At 44.9% G+C, this 13,291-nt stretch overlaps 1 protein-coding gene across 2 annotated transcripts in view; it reads left to right on the top strand.

Annotated features, from left to right (window-relative positions):
• The window catches only part of CPAMD8 (C3 and PZP like alpha-2-macroglobulin domain containing 8), a 64,483-nt gene that overhangs the window by 45,142 nt on the left and 6,050 nt on the right, over positions 1-13,291 (top strand). For both annotated transcript variants that reach the window (XM_059869931.1, XM_059869932.1), the window contains exons 37-41: positions 4,753-4,827; positions 5,425-5,530; positions 5,614-5,724; positions 7,741-7,956; positions 8,416-8,490. In XM_059869931.1, coding sequence (XP_059725914.1) covers positions 4,753-4,827; positions 5,425-5,530; positions 5,614-5,724; positions 7,741-7,956; positions 8,416-8,490 — 583 coding nt within the window. The remainder of the gene's footprint in view (positions 1-4,752; positions 4,828-5,424; positions 5,531-5,613; positions 5,725-7,740; positions 7,957-8,415; positions 8,491-13,291) is intronic.

Raw genomic sequence — 13,291 nt, forward strand, 5'->3', positions numbered from 1 at the left:
CATTACATTTTGTGGAACGTTCCATTCACTGGTGGGGTTCTTATGCTGCAAAGATTTATTTTTTTAAAGGACTGTTTAACTGAAGAAGTGTAAAATTTTTGCATCCTTGAGAGCTGGTAAAAATATTTTGCTTCTTAAGGACCTCTTCTGTTAATAACTTTATATTGGGAAGGGATCTGAGGAAAGAATTTTAAAGTAGAATGATTGGGAAATTAAATTTTATATCATAATTCAAGGAGGAGTGCACATTGCTTTATCTTCTCTAGGATTTCCCTTGATTTGGCTGATTTATAATTGAAACTGAAAAGGTGTAAAACTTTTGCATCCTTGAGAGCTGGTAAAAATATTTTGCTTCTAAAGGACCTCTTCTGTTAATAATTTTAGCTCATTAAATTGGGAAGAGATCTCAGGAAAGAATTTTTAAGTAGACCCATTGTGAAGTTTAATTTGTTGTCATAATTCAAGGAGGAGTGCACATTGCTTTATCTTCTCTAGGATTTCCCTTGATTTGGCTGATTTATAATTGAAACACCATTGCATTTTCTTGGAGGAAAAAGCCCTCTGGAGGGGTTTACAGTCCATGTCAGAAGCTGCTGTCAGATGTCCCTGAAGCCACAGAAATTTTTCTGTTAATCCCTGAGAAGCAATTGCTCCTTTCAGAACAGGAGATCAGATATGAAATTATTCCTATAAGGAGAAAAATCTGCATTTATTTATATCCATTCACAAGCTGCACCTGGAGAAATCTCTTTTCAAATCCAAGCATGTAAAATGAGCCAGTTTTTATTTGCCTGTGGGTCTGATATTCTCTCTCATGCAACCAACTGAATGTTCAGGTGGGAGTAGGAGTTCTCCAGCATCCCCATGGGGGAAAAAAAAAAGGAAAATTTAGGTGAGGAGCCTGCAGTGGGTTTGGTTCCTGCTTTTCCCCCTCTGCTGAATGTGCTGGAGTGATGGGCATGTGCAGGGCTGTCAGATACATTCTCTTGCACAGTCATTCATGTAAATAACAGCAGAAAAAAAATGTGGATTAGAACCAGAGAGAGCTCCAAATGTCCCAGGAGGAGAACAACAGGATATCTTCATGGTGTTAAACCTATGGAATGTCCTGTGAGCAGAGGGAAAGGCTCAAAAGAAAGAGTGTGAAGGGTTTTCACTGCAGAACAGGAAAGTTCTTAAGAAACATATTCCTGTACTCCTTTTCTCTCCCCTTTTTTTTCCTTCCCCCCCCCTTCCCTTCCTGTTTTTGCTTTTTTTTCCCCCTTTTTCCCCCTTTTCCCCCCTTTTCCCCCCCTTCCCCCCCCTTTTCACCCCTTCCCCCCCCCCTTTCCCCCCCTTTTCCCCCTTCCCCCCCTTTTCCCCCCCTTTTTTCCCTCTTTTTTCCCCCTTTTTTCCCCCTTTTTTCCCCCTTTTTTCTAGATGGGAAAAAATCCCATTTAGATGGGAAAAAAAATCCACTTTAGATGGGATATTGGGCGGGAATTGTTCCCTGGTGCTCACCTGGAGAGGGGAAGGCTCCAGGGACACTTCAGAGCCCCTGACAGGGCCTGAAGGGGCTCCAGGAGAGGGACTGGGGACAAGGCCTGGAGGGACAGGACCCAGGGAATGGCTCCCACTGGGAAAAGTGAAATTTAGATGGGAAAAAATCCACTTTAGATGGGATATTGGGCAGGAATTGTTCCCTGGTGCTCACCTGGAGAGGGGAAGGCTCCAGGGACACCTCAGAGCCCCTGACAGGGCCTGGAGGGGCTCCAGGAGAGGGACTGGGGACAAGGCCTGGAGGGACAGGACCCAGGGAATGGCTTCCCACTGGGAAAGGGGAGATTTTTGTGGGATATTTGGAAGGAATTGTTCCCTGGGAGGGTGGGGAGGGGCTGGGATGGAATTCCCAGAGCAGCTGGGGCTGCCCCTGGATCCCTGGCAGTGCCCAAGGCCAGGCTGGACAGGGCTGGGAGCAGCCTGGGACAGTGGAAGGTGTCCCTGCCATGGCAGGGGGGGCACTGGATGGGCTTTAAGGTCCCTTCCCACCCAACCCATCCTGTGGGAGGTGTCCCTGCCATGGCAGGGGTGGCACTGGGTGAGCTTTAAGGTCCTTTCCCACCCAACCCATCCTGTGGTTTCTTCATGGCTACCGAACAAGGGCCCAACACAAAATTCACCCCCTGAAGCCTCACCATTCTCTTGGACCCCACCTTGAGCAGAGCCAAGCCCCACCTTTGCCCCTGCTGCCTTTTCCCCGCCCTGCTGTGGAGGGGCTGGGCTGTAAATCAGCATTTTCTGCCGTTTTCTGCCATTTTCTGGCATTTTCTGGCATTTTGTGATTTTCCCTCAGCCCAGGCCTGGAGCAGCCCCACGTGCAGCCCCAGGGCAGCTCTGCTTAATGAGGGCTCTGTGCACAAGCCACCACAAATCCTCCTAATAATGCTGGATGTCGACAGGGTCAGGAGGTCAGCCGGGGCTGGGACAGATCAAACCCCAGCAGAAAAATGCACTTTTAGCTGAGCCCAGCAGCTCCCGGCGGCGCCGGCGTCTCCAGGCCCTCATAAAAGTCCTGTCTGCAGCCATGGAGTGCTGAGCAATAACAGCCACCAGCAGGGCCCTAAAATTAGAAGGACAAATTAAATTGGCCTTTTCCATATTGTGGGGGACTTAAAGAGATGGTGCTTGGCTTGTTACAGGAGGAGCAGGGCGTTCCAAGGTGGAGTGCTCTGCTGGGGGCAAATTTGGGCAAAATTCAGTGTTCAGAACGAAGCAGTGCTGCTTGTTTTGTGTCATTCTAAATCATAGTTAGAACTGTTATCAATAGAACTATTATTGGTTTAATATTTATTGGTAATTGTTATAGTAATTATGAGAATAATGATAATTATAATGATTTGTTCCCGTTTCCACAGAGATTTTAGCCCACGATCTCAAAGTAACTTAAGATATATATAATAAAATACATTATTATGATATAATATATAATAATAATATATAATTTAAATATATTATAATATATATTATATAACTATTATATATAATATTTTAAAAATTTATTAGTAATAATTATGAAAGTAATTATGAAAATAATAATAATGATAATATGTTCTCATTTCTGTATATTTTAGCCTGCCATCGCAAAGTAACTTAAGATATATATAATAATATATATTAATATTACATTATTGTATATAATAATCACATTTATTAGTAATAATTATTATAATTATTAAAATAGTAATCATAATTATTTGTTCCCATTTCTGTAGATTTTAGCCTGCCACCTCAAAGTAACTTAAGATATACATAATAATGTATATTAATATTACAGTATTATTTATAATTATTAAATTTATTAGTAATAATTAGTATAATAATTATGAAATACATCATAATGTATATTGATGTTACATTACTATATCTAATTATTATTGAATTTCTTAGTAATAATTATTATAATAATTATGAAAATAATAATAATTATAATTATTTGTTCCCATTTCTGTAGAGATTTTAGCCTGCCATCTCAAATAACTTAAGATATACATAATAATGTATATCATAATATTGCATTATCATATACAATAATTTTTAAATTTATTAGAAATAATTATGAAAATAATAGTAGTTATAATTATTTGTTCCCACAAGAATATGTTTACAAATAGGATTGTCAGACAGAGGTGGAAGTAATGGGACAGTTTAGAGAATAGAATTATAGAATAGAGTGCTCTGGCCCCACCTTGGCTCTCCAAACTTTGATTAAAACACAAAAGTCCTTTCCCACAAACCCTCATCCTCCCCAGCTTCAGCATTAGGTATTTTCCACGTGCCAGATGCATTCTAAATACAAATTATCAAAATAGTAATGCTTGATCAGGCAGGGCAGTCACAGTATTGAGATGTTCCAAGGGCAGAAATCGTAGGAGGAACTTCTGGAAAATTGAAAATGAAGTTTGGAGATATGGGAAGTGCCCTTAGATGGGGTGCAGATAAAAAGATAAAAATATAAAAAGTGGGTCTGTGGGCCTGCCTGGTTCAATGCAAAGCCCAAATTCCAAATCCCTGGGCCTGGAAGGGAGAGAAGCTGAGGAGCAGAGGCCTGGCCTGACCCCCTTTGTCAGAAGGGAGGGTGCCTGGGGCTCTTTCAAATGGCTGCTCTGTTCAAATGGGAGCATTCATTTTCCTGGCAGATGAATGTTTTGGATTTTTCAGCTGCTGGGAGGAGGGGACCTTCAATACCAGGGAGATTCCCTGGTGGTCTCAGGGGTGTAAATAAATAAGAGACTTCATTGAGTGGTTTGGGGTCTCGGAGGTCTTGCTGGAGCCTTGGCACTGAAAGCAATCTGGGAGCTGCTGGGTGAGATCATGGGTGAGGCAGCAGCAGAGTCCCAGGGGGATGAGGAAGAGCCCTCAGCTGATGCACCTTGCAAGAATTCCTCAGCTGGACACAGGCAGGGACACACAGGTGGCTTTTCCCTCTCAGCCATGTGACAGCAACTCCAATCCCTTTGCATTTTCCCTTTCTTACAAGAATTCCTCAGCTGGACACAGGCAGGGACACACAGGTGGCTTTTCCCACTCAGCCATGTGACAGCAACTCCAATCTCTTTGCATTTCCCCTCTCTTATGGAAACACCTTTTTCCAGCAGAAGAAATCCCTGGAGTTTAGTGTCTGATCAGTTTTCTAAGCAGCCTGAAATCTTGTGCTCTCATTTCTACCTAGAGATTAAACTAAACATGACAATTTTAATTTTTTTTCACCCCCAGTTATTGATGAACAAGCAGATTGGGTTAAAAAGATATGAAGTGGATGGAAGAAAGGTCCTGTTTTATTTTGATGAGGTAATGGCTTTGTTTCTTATAATTCTGTTGGATTTTAATGAGAGGCAAATGAGCAGGGGATGAGGCACAGGCCAGGGTGTTGGGGTCCCTCAGGGGTGAGCATCACCCTGCAGCTTTAAGTGGTTTTTGCTTGAGCTTCTTTTGCTGCAGGTGGGGTTCTGGTTTTGCTAGGAAACCAAAGTATGACAGAGGCAGGTGATTCCCTTCAGCCCATGGAGTGGTTTTGGGTGAATATCACTCAGATTTTTGCCTTGAAATAATCTGATTTGCAGGTCCAGCTAGCAGTGCTAAATGCAGAATAATTTAGCTCCCCCAGCACAGACCTGAGAGTGGAAGGTGAGATCTCTCTTGGCTTGGTCTGCAGCAGGAAATTGTCTCGTGGTTGTGGGCAAGGCAGGGAGCCCAGCTGGAGTGTCAGGGGCAAATCTGAGCTTTAAAGGTCAGCCAAGCATCCTGGTTTGCTTCACCCTGTTTGGTTTTTATCATCTCTGATCCTGTACTTGGAGTATTGGAGGTATCTTTGTGCTTGGCATTTGGGGCACGTGCTGTGTTCATTTTCAAGTGCAGTTTTTGAGTCTTCCCCACCATTTCTCACAGATTCCCAGCCAGTGCATGACCTGTGTGAAGTTCCAAGCTTTCAGAGAGCACATCGTTGGGAAAACAGCCCCTGTTCCCATCAAAGTGTACGATTACTACGAGCCAGGTGGGTGCTGTTCCCCTCTGATCCCTGCTGCCAGCAGATCTCCAGGCTGGAGCCTCAGCTGGAATTTCTCCTCCTTGCTGCAGCTTTTGAAGCCACTCGTTTCTACAACGTGAGTGAGAACAGCCCCCTGGCCAGGGAGCTCTGTGATGGCCCAACCTGCAACGAGGTGGAAAGCTCAGCCAGCCAGTGGGTTGGTGAGTTACCCCAAAACCACACAGATCTCTGGGAAAAATGGGGCCCACAACTGTTCTGAACTCAGAACATTTCTATTCTGAGTTATAAAATTTTTATATTATATTTCTATATAAATATATAAATAAATAAATATGTTTATGCTTCTATAAATTCATATATTTATATATAAATATATACAATTATATATTATTATAGAATATTACAAATTCTATTTAGACAAATGTGTTTCACTCTGTGCTAGTATAATAAAATTATATAATTTACAAATTATATTTATATATAAATATATAAAATTATATATTATTTTAGAATATTACAAATTCTATTTAGACAAATGTTGTGTTTAACTCTGTGCTAGTATAATAAAATAATATAATTTTAATATTATATTTATATATGAATATATAAAATTATATCTTATTATATATAAATTATATTTAGACAAATGTGTTTCACTCTCTGTTAGTATAATACAATTATATTATTTTATTTTATATTTATATATGAATATATAAAATTATATATTATTAGATATTATAAATTATATTTAGACAAATGTGTTTCCTTCTCTGTGTTAGTATAATAAAATAATATAATTTTTCTATTATATTTATATATAAAAATATAAATTTATATCTTATTATATAATATTATATGTAGACAAATGTTGTGTTTCCCTCTCTGTGTCAGTGGAGATTTCACAAAGGTTTGGGGGGTTGCAGTGTTAAAGTCAGGACAAACAGAGCAGTGCCTGTGATTTGCTTCAGAGGCAAGATAAAATGTCTAATTCTGGAAGAACCTGCACAAGGGGAGGTGTGTCAGTAAATCAGGAGGTAAAAAATCCTCACCATGAAGTTTGCTTTTCTTTCCCTCTAGTATTTCTTACCATGCAATTTGCTTTTCTTTGTTTCCAATATTTTGCAGTGGAGTTCCACAATTACCTGTAGGAAGATTGAACAATTTCATACATCCCTGAAAGGAATAATTTACCCCAGAAACTCTGTGTTCCTTTCTGTGCTCTGTGGCCAAACACCAGTTGTTTTATCCCAAGTCAGGGAGGTTTTATCCCAAGTCAGGGCTGTTTTATCCCAAGTCAGGGCTGTTTTATCCCAAGTCAGGGGCGCTTTTTCCCAAGTCAGGGACATTTTGTCCCAAGTCAGGGGCACTTTTTCCCAAGTCAGGGGCACTTTTTCCCAAGTCAGGGGCGCTTTATCCCACATCAGGGACGTTTTATCCCAAGTCAGGGGTGCTTTATCCCAAGCCAGGGATGTTTTGTCCCACACCAGGGACATTTTGTCCCAAGCCAGGGGTGCTTTATCCCAAGCCAGGGATGTTTTGTCCCAAGCCAGGGGTGCTTTATCCCAAGCCAGGGGTGCTTTATCCCAAGCCAGGGATGTTTTGTCCCAAGCCAGGGGTGCTTTGTCCCAAGTCAGGGCTGTTTTATCCCAAGTCAGGGGTGCTTTATCCCAAGTCAGGGGCGTTTTATTCCAAGTCAGGGGCGTTTTACCCCACGTCAGGGACATTTTATCCCTCATCAGGGGCGTTTTGTCCCACGCCAGGGGCGTTTTGTCCCAAGCCAGGGGCATTTTGTCCCAAGCCAGGGGCGTTTTATCCCAAGTCAGGGGCGCTTTATCCCAAGCCAGGGCTGTTTTATCCCAAGCCAGGGCTGTTTTATCCCAAGCCAGGGACATTTTGTCCCAAGCCAGGGGTGCTTTATCCCAAGCCAGGGGTGCTTTATCCCAAGTCAGGGGTGCTTTATCCCAAGTCAGGGGTGCTTTATCCCAAGCCAGGGGTGCTTTATCTCAAGTCAGGGGTGCTTTATCCCAAGTCAGGAAGCTGTTGCACCACGGCTCCTTCAAAAAGGCACCTTTGTTCCCAGACCTTTGAACTCTATAGTTTGTAACTCCTCTTAGAAATCTTCAAGAATTCAACACAAAAACTGATGATCAGTGAACTATTCCCATTCCACCTTCCCTGTGCTGTGCAAGACTGACTGGGCTTTGTTTCATCCCCAGGCTTTGTCCACTCTGGCCCTTGCAACAACATCTTTGGCTGCCTGGAGGACGAGCACTTCGAGCAGTGCCTGTGCTCGCGGGACTGCGGCTACGACGGCGAGCCCGTGTGTGCCTCTGACGGCCACATCTACCCCAACCACTGCCAGATGGAGGTGGCATCCTGCAGGAACAACACCAGGATAGAGCAGATGCCCATGTCTCAGTGTTCTTCTGCCTGTAGGTTTCGTTTTCTTCCCTTTTCTGTCGTGGTTCAGCTGTAGGATGTCACAAATGGTCATTCGAGCAAATTAATATTCCATACTTGTGGTAGAGAGAGGAGAATTCTGAACTTGCTCTGTGTTATCATTTTGCTGTTCATAGTACAGCTGATTAAGTGATAATGGCAGCTGCTTTTCAGCTTGAAATAACTGGTTTTCTGTTCTCATGGATACATGTTTTACCAGTCAGAATGAACTGAAGAGAAAATGAGTGATACTGTTTGATCTGAAGTGAATATTCCTGGATAAAAATTAAATCCATGAAATGTAGCATGCTTTGGAGATTCTGCATGGGCTTTCAAGGTGTGTAGTGTATCAGGAAACTGATTATGCCACCTCTGGAAATACAAACATTTACTAGAGAGGCATCATTAATGAATTATGTGACAAATGAGTTTGTTTTTCTTTGTATTTGCAGCTAAGAACTTGCCAGAAGAAAGGGAGACACATTCCCACACAGCTGAGCAGCCCAGTGTTCCCCAGACTCCAGCAGGTAATGCAATACTTTTGCATTTATCCAAAGGCTTTCTTAAGTAAGGTTAAAGTTTGTCCTATCTCTCTGCTAAGTACAGGTGGCTCTCAAGCACATTTCAAATAAAGATGCTGAATTTCTCCATCTTATAGAAAAGATAGAATGTTCAGAAATCAGAAAAAAGATGAAGAGGTCAAGGAAGCTGAGGAGGAGAAGTATTCAGTAGCAGACAGCTCTCCTAGTCCTTTTCCTTCCAGGAAATCATGCAGGAATCCTGCCCAGCTCAGCACCTGCAGGATTTAGATAATTGTTTGTAGGGGTGGACAACTGACCCTCCTCTTTTCTCAGCCTTGCTGTGTTTGAACAACACACTCTCTGTGATCTTTTCTTCCACTAATAAGCTGGAAAGATCCCATTGAAAGCCAGGCTGATGTAATGTGTTCCAACAAACAACTGAGCAGGACGTGCCAAGAGCCCAAACCACTGCAAGCACTCAAATCCAGGTGGATTAACTTGGTCCCTGCAGTTCTGTGCAAAAATGGGGCTGGCAGTCTTGGTTCTCTCAGAGCTGCTGTTTGGAATAAAGAGCCTTAGTGAACAAAAATGTTAAGGTCAGTGGATGGAGTGGCCAGGAATTTGGCTGCTCATTTTATTTGGTGCTTATGTTCCTGCACTTTTTTCCAAGACTCGTGTCGAACTCGCTCATGGCTCACAATAAATCTCACCAAGAAGCAGTGGAGAGTCAATAGAATAGCTTGTTTCATGCTGTTTCTAGTAAATAAACTGGTCTAGATTTTTCCTGGCTGCTTTCCACTCATTAATTTTCCCCTGGCCTCCAACTCTCCCAACAAATTGGTAAAACCAGTTAAACTCTTCAGGAGAAGAATTAAATTCAGGAGATCTGTGGCTCCTCATGTCCTCCTTGTGCACCAGAGTCAGACTAACACAGGTCCAACAGGAGACACCATCCTGCTCTTTCCCTTCTGGACAGCAGCTGATGGACAGTTTTCTTATTAAGGTGCAAAAATAAGGTGAATATTCCATTATCACATTTTCTAATGGTCATTCAGTCTTAGTGTTTCATATCTTTCCTCCCCTTTTTTTTTCCCCTGGACTTATTGTGAATATATTTATATCTTGTTGCCTTTTATTCTATACACATGCCATGTGCTCAGCATGGAAAATTTGCAATCTGAAGCCTTTCAAGCAGCATTCCCAAAGTGTTTCATTTGGGCACTGCTGGAATGTGAGGCCACACCAAGGTCTACAAAAATGGGGCTGCCATTACATAATTTTCAAATAAAAATTTGATATGATTAGCTGGGGAAAAAAAAAGATGGAACTTGATGGTAATCCACAATCAAAAAAATGTTTAGAACAGAGTTTCTGAAATAATCTGCATTAAATTCAAAGGAAAATCCCTCTGTGGTTTCTGTTCTGAATTGGCAGAAACAGTGCTGGTCAGAAGGAGCTACAGGGGAAAATCTGATTATTTTGTGTGGCCTTGTAATGCAGATTTTAGATGGACAAACTTGAGTGCCATAGGACTTTTGTCAAAGCACAAGCACTTGGAGCTGGTTTTGTCCTGGGATCTGGGAGTGCCCAAATTTCCTGGCAGGAGGATGCTGAGCTGGGAGCAGCCATGGCAGAATGAGCATTCAGGAATCAAACTGACTAAATCCCACCCCAGGAAAAGGGCCCAGCATGTGATTTTCATTAATCCTCAGGGCTCCTCTCAGGTCAAGCACACGGGACATGAATCAAAGAGCAGCAGATGAATGAGCCCCTCCTCAGCAGCCTCTCCTGGCCTCGGTGCTGCTGGAGCATGTGATGGGGTTAAGTCGGCTCAGGTGCTCCAGCAGGGGCTCTGCTGAGCCGTGCCTAAATCTGGGACTTCCTAAAGGGATCCAAAACTCCAGGAGCCGAATCAAGCTTAGGGCAGGTTGGTGTAAAACCAACTGGGTGTGTTAATCTGCAGGAAATGCTGGGTTCTCAGAGAGGCACGTGGTGTTTGTGTTGTCTGGGAGCCTCCTGTGTTTGCCGTGAGACTGGTGCAGCTCAGCTCGGGCTGATGGATGCTTTAATTGAGGTCTTTAATTGAGGAGCAAGCAGCTGCCTCCCAGCCATCAGTGGGAATTGCAGGATGTGTTGGGGCTCCCTCTGGCACACACAGAGCCACAGTGAAGTTCCACACAGGCCAGTGGGCTTGCTGGAATAAATTCCAGCTGTTCAAGATGAGTAATTGAACAGAGATGGCCCTGAAAGGTCAGGATGCAGCGCTGTTGCTGTTGTCAGAACATTTTAAAATGCCTTCCCAAAGTCTGCAGAGAGGCAGAATGGCTGAGGTTTGACCTTAAAACTTTTTTTGAACAGATGGGTGGGATCCTCTTTGCATCTGTAGATCTTCTGATTGCCAGGGAAGTTTGCAGGGTGACAGGCCTCAGCTGTAATAACTCCTGTGTGAATCCCCTTCCTCAGCTGTTCCTTCTCAGGTGAATTAGTGAGTCTCAAAAGGGTGGGACAGGATTTTGATGAGTGGACCCAGCTCTGGGTGTGCTTGTGCGCCTTCACAGCCTGCTGCAATATTTGTTTGGATAGAAAACCCTGGAGCAGGAGCTGAGTTACTGACTGGGATCTCTCTGAATTTCTGGCTGTGCCCTTCCTGAGATCCTTGTCACTCCTTGGCCACAAGGATCTGGGTGGATTTTGGAGCCTGTGGGATCCCCAGTAGCTCTGACAGTGTCTCTGTGATGCAGTGGTGCCTTGATTGCTTCCACACATCACTAGGTCTCCTCTGTTCTTCTGCACACAGTGAGAGAAAAGTGTCATGCAGAGGGCAGATGGCACAGGGGATTCACTCTGCACCCTGAAAATCTCTCCTCTGACCAGGCACCTCAGGTAAGGAGAGCCCCATCTGGATGGGGACATGTCCTGGGTGCCCTCAGCTGTGCATCATTCCATAAAACAAGTGACAAAGCTGGAGGGACCCCCTGAGGGAACAGCTCTCTTGGTGACTGATCAGAGGAGGCAGCCCATTTTCTTTTCAGCCCAACAAGTGGGAAGGTTTTGAGGCCAGGAACCCAGAGCAGAGCCATGCACTCCAGCCTGGTGAGGAGCTGAGGCACCTCTGGCCCAGCACAGTCACACAGCACTGAAATTGCCTCCTTTGTGCAGGGACAGACCCAGCACAGGCAGGAGCAGGAATTTCTCCTCTTCCCACTCCCTGCAGCCTGTGCTGACACTGGCAGGTCCCTCTCACCAGGCTGTGCCTCTGGGCTCCCTGTCCAGAGGGCAAAACTGCAAGCTAAAACTTCCAGGGAACAGCAGCAGATCTGTGTTTCCTAAAGTGCTCCTCGAGCCAGCTCAGCTGTCCATCCTTCCTGCTTGCTCTGCCCTAATCCAAAGCAAAGCTCTGAGGCAGAATTATTGCAGAGAGGAAAAGTCCCCAGCCTGCCCAAAGCTGGCTTGATTTAAAGAGAACACTCATCAAGGCCTTTGAAAGTGTTTGTTCTCTAGAAAGAAAATATCTGAAGGATCTTCCCTGTTGCCTCCCACATCCTCCCAGCCCTGGGCAGGGGAGTCAGGCTCTGTTCCCTCCTTCTTGGCCTCCTCCCTGTGAGAACCTGCCAGACCATGAGCTCCTTCTATGAATGGGTGATTGCTGTCCACCAGGGCTGGGATGAACATCACAGGAGTTCATTCTCAGTTCTGGAGCCCAAGCAAAGAGCGCAGGCCGAGGTTTCCTGCTGCACACAAACCACTCCCCCAGCCCCAAATGCTTGTGTTGAGGCCAATATTTGCTGAGCAGTGATGGGGGGAGAGGAAAAGCAGCCCTGTGCCAGCTCAATCAATCCTGAAAGAGCTGCAGCCCTGTGGGGAACACACCAGCCAGGGGATTTTGGGGATGACTCCACCTGGAAGCAGAGCTCAGGCTGATGCTCCTGGTAGGAACTGGTGTGGGTGATGGCATTTAATTTAAAAAAAAAAAAAAAATCCACAAACAAAACACCCCCACCAAACAAAAAGTGTTACAATTCCACCTAGAACTTTCTTCCAGTTCCAGCCATCGGCCCTTTCTGATTGCAGGAGCAAATCTGTGCAAAGGGCATGGCTGGAGGGAGAGGCAGGGGGCCAGAGCTGAGCCTGGGGGGGTTCCTGCTCACAGCAGCACTGCTGCCCCACACACCTGGAAGTTGTTTTCCACCAAGCCCATGCAGAATCACAGCACTGTGATGGCAAAATATGGTCCTCCAACATCAGTGGCTGTGCCTTGAGTGCCTTTGGCAGAGGAGATTTAGCTTGCAGTTTTGCCCTCTGGACAGGGAGCCCAGAGGCACAGCCTGGTGAGAGGGACCTGCCAGTGTCAGCACAGGCTGCAGGGAGTGGGAAGAGGAGAAATTCCTGCTCCTGCCTGTGCTGGGTCTGTCCCTGCACAAAGGAGGCAATTTCAGTGCTGTGTGACTGTGCTGGGCCAGAGGTGCCTCAGCTCCTCACCAGGCTGGAGTGCATGGCTCTGCTCTGGGTTCCTGGCCTCAAAACCTTCCCACTTGTTGGGCTGAAAAGAAAATGGGCTGCCTCCTCTGATCAGTCACCAAGTGAGCTGTTCCCTCAGGGGGTCCCTCCAGCTTTGTCACTTGTTTTATGGAATGATGCACAGCTGAGGGCACCCAGGACATGTCCCCATCCAGATGGGGCTCTCCTTACCTGAGGTGCCTGGTCAGAGGAGAGATTTTCAGGGTGCAGAGTGAATCCCCTGTGCCATCTGCCCTCTGCATGACACTTCTATCTCACTGTGTGCAGCCCTCAGGCTGATGGGTTTGCA

This window comes from Haemorhous mexicanus, chromosome 29 (assembly GCF_027477595.1).
Source record: "Haemorhous mexicanus isolate bHaeMex1 chromosome 29, bHaeMex1.pri, whole genome shotgun sequence".
NCBI lineage: Eukaryota > Metazoa > Chordata > Aves > Passeriformes > Fringillidae > Haemorhous > Haemorhous mexicanus.